This window comes from Pinus tabuliformis, chromosome 1_1, assembly GCF_031772625.1.
Source record: "Pinus tabuliformis cultivar Carrire ecotype Pingquan chromosome 1_1, CPIR1, whole genome shotgun sequence".
NCBI lineage: Eukaryota > Viridiplantae > Streptophyta > Pinopsida > Pinales > Pinaceae > Pinus > Pinus tabuliformis.
Genome location: NC_142297.1, coordinates 280131341 through 280136314, shown reverse-complemented (window position 1 = coordinate 280136314; position 4974 = coordinate 280131341). Strand labels below are relative to the sequence as shown.

Sequence of the window (4974 nt, the reverse complement as noted above, 5' to 3'; positions counted from 1 at the left end):
CCGGTCGCCGTTCATGTCATCCACAACCATACAAGAAAACCACTTAAACGGACATACCTTTATCTATAGAAAAAAGATCCACACATATAAAATGAAGTATCACCCGGACTGTAAAGCATGATGTTCAAAAAAACACCGGCCAGTTTGATATTGATAATATATATCATAAAATCAAATAAATGTGAATCTTCATATCGTTACAACTGAATAAATGTGAATCTTCATATCATTAGAACTCAATAAATGATACACAGAAAACTCTTTGGGATTCAAACGGGATATAAAACAATTGAAGCAACATTTAGAATGGCCAAAAAGAACCTCACACAGCTCTCTCAGAACAACAGCCAAAATTTAGCTGGGAGCAGCCGTCCATGCGGAGAGTTTCGAGGCTCGTCAACCCGCCAAGTGATTCTGGTAGGCTCTGGAGCTGGGAGCAGCCGTCCAAGTCGAGAGTTTGTACGCTGGTCAACCCGCCAAGTGATTCTGGTAGGCTCTCCAGCTGGGAGCAGCCGTCCATGCAGAGAGTTTGTAGGCTGGTCAACCCGCCAAGTGATTCTGGTAGGCTCTCCAGCTGAAAGCAGCTGTCCAAGCGGAGAGTATGGAGGCTGGTCAACCCCCCAAGTGATTCTGGTAGGCTTTGCAGCTGGGAGCAACCTTCCAAGTCGAGAGTTTCGAGGCTCGTCAACCGGCCGAGTGATTTTGGTAGGCTCTGCAGCTGGGAGCAGCCGCCCATGATGAGAGTTTCGAGGCTCGTCAACCGGCCAAGTGATTCTGGTAGGCTCTGCAGCTGGGAGCAACTGCCCATGCTGAGAGTTTCGAGGCTCGTCAAGCAGCCAAGTGATTCTGGAAGGCTCTGCAGCTGGGAGCAGCCGCCCATGTGGAGAATTTCGAGGCTCGTCAACCCGCCAAGTGATTCTAGTAGGCTCTGCAGCTGGGAGCAGCCGCCCATGCTGAGAGTTTCCAGGTTCGTCAACCCGCCAAGTGATTCTCGTAGGCTCTGCAGCTGGGAGCAGCCGCCCATGCTAAGAGTTTCGAGGCTCGTCAAGCCCCCAAGTGATTCTGGTAGGCTCTGCAGCTGGGAGCAGCCGTCCATGCTGAGAGTTTGGAGGCTCGTCAACCCGCCAAGTGATTCTGGTAGGCTCTGCAGCTGGGAGCAGCGGTCCAACTCGAGAGTTTCGAGGCTCGTCAACCCGCCAAGTGATTCTGGTAGCCTCTGCAGCTTTGAGCAGCAGTACAAGGCGAGAAATTGGAGGCTCGTCAACCTGCCAAGGGATTCTGGTAGGCTCTGCAGCTGGGAGCAGCGGTTCATGTGGAGAGTTAGGAGGCTCGTCAACCCGCCAAGTGATTCTGGTAGGCTCTGCAGCTGGGAGCAGCGGTTCATGTGGAGAGTTCGGAGGCTCGTCAACCCGCCAAGTGATTCTGGTAGGCTCTGCAGCTGGGAGCAGCCGTCCAAGTGAAGAGTTTCGAGGCTCGTCAGCTCGCCAAGTGATTCTGGTACCCTCTGCAGCTTTGAGCATCCGTCCATGCCGAGAGTTTCGAGGCTCGTCAACCCGCCAAGTGATTCTGGTAGGCTCTGCAGCTGGGAGCAGCCGGACAAGTTGAGAGTTTCGAGGCTCGTCAACCCGCCAAGTGATTCTGGTAGGCTCTGCAGCTGGGAGCAGCCGTCCAAGTCGAGAGTTTGGAGGTTCTTTAAATTGCCAAAGGAAGCTGGCAGCGACTTAATCTCTGAACAACCCAGTAACTTCAAGTAATTCAAGGACTGCAGACGACAAAATTCATCTGGCAAGATATTCAGACCAACCGATTCATATCCGTTGTTGTGCAAGACAATTTTTTCGAGATAATTCAACCTTTCAATGGACTTTGGAATATTGAGAACGCGACCATCAATTTCCAACTCCCTAATCTGCACAGGTGCCTGCAATTTCATATTTTAAATTGGGCTTGACACTGGATGGCACAATTTCTGTAAATTGTGCTAGAGCAAGTAAATTTTTATAATAAAGGTCAATTGAAAAATGCAAAACTTTAGACAAGAAAACAAAATCACATAATTACCTGGCATTCATCTGCCCAGATTGTTTCAAACTCCTTCCCCTTTATTTGTAAAACTCTTAAATTTTTCATTAAAATCCATGAAGGCAGGGAGGAGTACGGACAGTTAATCCAGCGGAGCCATATTAGCTCTGGTGGCTGAGCAACATTCAATATGCTTTCCACACAATCACCTTCAGCCTCAAGAAGCTGCAACCTGCCCGTTAGATCCACAAGGCTTTTGAACTGTTGTGGAGACCATTTCGGGCCAATGCTAACTCCACGCACCTAAAACACGATTGATCGATATTTATGCAAATTAGATGAAAAACTCAAAATTTACAGATAATTCACACCATAACGGCATTTCAAAATTTGATATCAGAACATTATTTTCAGTGTCACTCTAAAGCTTCAAAATACGTACAGGTGAGTGCTGATAAAGAAGGTTGTCAATTGGACGCCAAATACGACGCCAAGAGTCTGGAGGCTCTTTCTCCGCCAGGTCTCTCCCCATATCCCTGAGGTGGTCGTGCATTCTTATTTGATTGTTGTCGCTTACCTCTACGAGACACCTGTTTTGTAGATTCCGAAAACCCAGCTCTCCTTCCCAGCCAGATCCGTCCCATATTCTTATCGCTGTGTCTCTGTCTTTGTGTAGAAAGAAACAAGCAATGTCTAAGAATATGTGCTTCTCCTCTTCCTCCAGACCGTCATAGCTAATTCTGAGTCTGCTTTGGATATCCGTGGGAAGTGCTTTGGAGATTTTGCGGAATTGGGCATACCAATGCTTCAAATGTTTTTCACCATGCAGATGCGCCCCAAGCACCCTGAGAGATAGCGGCAATCCATTACACGCTTCCAAAAACATACTAACTACTTCTTCAAAATCCACATCTGGATAAGATTTGTCAAAGGCGTGAGAGCAGAAGAGCTCTTTCGACTGTTGCGGATCCAGTCCTGTGAGCTTGTATATGCACGACTCTACAATTCCCCATCTTATAAGAACATCCATATTACGAGAGGTAACTAAAATCAAGCTACCGGAAGGAAGGGCATCCATTGCTGGCGAAAGTAATGCATTCATCTGCTGAATATGATCTACATCGTCTAAAATGATGAGAGCTTTAGAAGCTCTGAGATAACTTCTCAGCTTCTCTATTCCTTCATCGCTGCTGCTTATTTGCCCATTCCATTGATTCAAGTCCTTAAGAAGCTGACTCTGCAAAGAAACTAAAGGTTTGTCTCTAACATCAAATAAAAAACAAGATCTATTGAAATGTGATCCCCGACGGTTAAATATTTCTTTTGCGAGGGTTGTTTTACCAACCCCTCCAAGTCCTACAATTCCTATAACTCTGGTCTGCTCGCTTTGCTGCTGCAAACACATTTCCCTTTCAAAATCTTTAATTTTCTGTTCCAAAGCGATTGGATATTTGGAAACGTGGAGCTTTCTTGGAACTCTTTTTAAGACTTCTTCCACGATCTTTTCAAGGAGTTGCTGCTGCTGCTGCCCGTCACTGAACAAGATTAAGAGTACAATTACCAGTCAGAAATGCGTACATAGAATGTAATAAACGTATCAATCTAACAAATTAAAGACCAGATTATGAGGGAGAGTAGGAGGCCTAACCCATTATACTTCTCGAGTTCAAAACCGCTTATATCAGCAGCATCATAAAGAGCCTGCCTCCATTTTCTGATGGTGTCAGACTCGTATCGTGGCTTTTCATGTTGATGATCGTCACACGTTTTCTTCTCTTGGAGCTTCTGCAGAGCTCGATCATACAGTCCATTACTCCACCTAAGATCGGATGGCTTGACACCGTAGAAGACAGGAATGATCGGTGCCCTCGAGTCGAACATCAACAAGAGTTCGTTCAAGCACCACTCCGATTCTGCATAGCCGGGAGAGAAAATAGCAATGTGAACGGAGGCTGTTCGAATAGCGCCTTCGATTTGACAAGTTAGGCCATCTCCCTCTCGCAATTCTTCAATGTCCAAAAATGGTCTGAGACCGTGTTTGCAAAGGCGATTGTAGAGATCGGTGGCAAAGGGTTTCTTGCAATCTGGACCGCGATGATTAATAAAAATATCAAAAACATTGTAGTTTTTGTTGGCATAAGAGGTGGATGAGGATGCCATACTATATTCACAGATTGAAATTACAAGATCGTCTGGTTGTTCTGAGGAGCGAAATGGCTACCAGAAGATGACCCAAGTTACCACTACTTCACTTAGCCTTTCTTGCGCTCTGTCTCCCAGAGGATGACCCCAAGTTACCACTAGTTCACTCGGCCTTGGTCGCTCTCTGTCTCTCAAAGTACTTGGTAAAACAAAACCGCTCTGAAATGGCAAACGGAGTCCGTCCTTTACATTGAATGAAATTTATGACCTCTTTCCTTTAATTTTTTTAATTTATATAAACGATGCGAAGAAAGTGACGCCGACGCGTGCCAGCAATTTCCGCGTTGAGTGCACATGACCTATGGTTTGGTCTGCACGAACGTGACAGCCAATAATGGCGTGTCATAATTTCACATGAAACGTTATTCTCGATAAATTCTAAACTTGATTCTTTGGAGAAATTATTTTCTTAATCTTGATTATTTTGAGAAAGTGGAAGGAAAATGACCGGGGAAGTGGTTTGAAATTCTATTTTAAATGTGTATTGGAATTATTTTCTTAATCTAGGAAAGTGGTTTGATTTTAATGAAGACGTAGTGTATTTTCACTTAAGCTTTATCTTTAGTGTACCGATTACGATTAGTGGATTTCGTCCTGGATTGAGTAGATATCACATATTTTAAAAGTTGGATTTTTTTGGTCTTAATTTTTTTTTTTCTGATATTATGGAGAAGAACTCTGGATTGAGTAGACACCACATATTTCAAAAGTTGGATTTTTTTGGTTTCCAAAACCTTTTTTTCTCATATT

At 44.8% G+C, this 4974-nt stretch overlaps 1 protein-coding gene across 1 annotated transcript; it reads right to left on the bottom strand.

Annotated features, from left to right (window-relative positions):
• Window positions 1-322: 322 nt before the first annotated feature.
• On the bottom strand, window positions 323-4382 carry LOC149212628 (disease resistance protein Roq1-like). Its single transcript, XM_089388763.1, has 5 exons — window positions 3671-4382; window positions 2465-3557; window positions 2062-2325; window positions 978-1921; window positions 323-494 (listed from the first exon to the last, which is right to left on the bottom strand). Exons 1-5 carry the CDS (start codon window positions 4180-4182, stop codon window positions 323-325), a joined length of 2985 nt encoding a protein of 994 aa, XP_089244889.1. The 5' UTR covers window positions 4183-4382.
• Between the last annotated feature and the right edge of the window lie 592 nt (window positions 4383-4974).

Excerpts from the sequence above, each read along its gene's own strand:
- LOC149212628 (XM_089388763.1), bottom strand. The coding sequence starts at position 4,182 with ATGGCATCCTCATCCACCTCTTATGCCAACAAAAACTACAATGTTTTT. Across the intron at positions 1,922-2,061 it reads TCTGGGCAGATGAATGCCAG|GCACCTGTGCAGATTAGGGA; the intron begins GTAATTATGTGA and ends ATGAAATTGCAG. Across the intron at positions 495-977 it reads CTACGAGAATCACTTGGCGG|CCTACCAGAATCACTTGGCG; the intron begins GTTGACGAACCT and ends CCAGCTGGAGAG.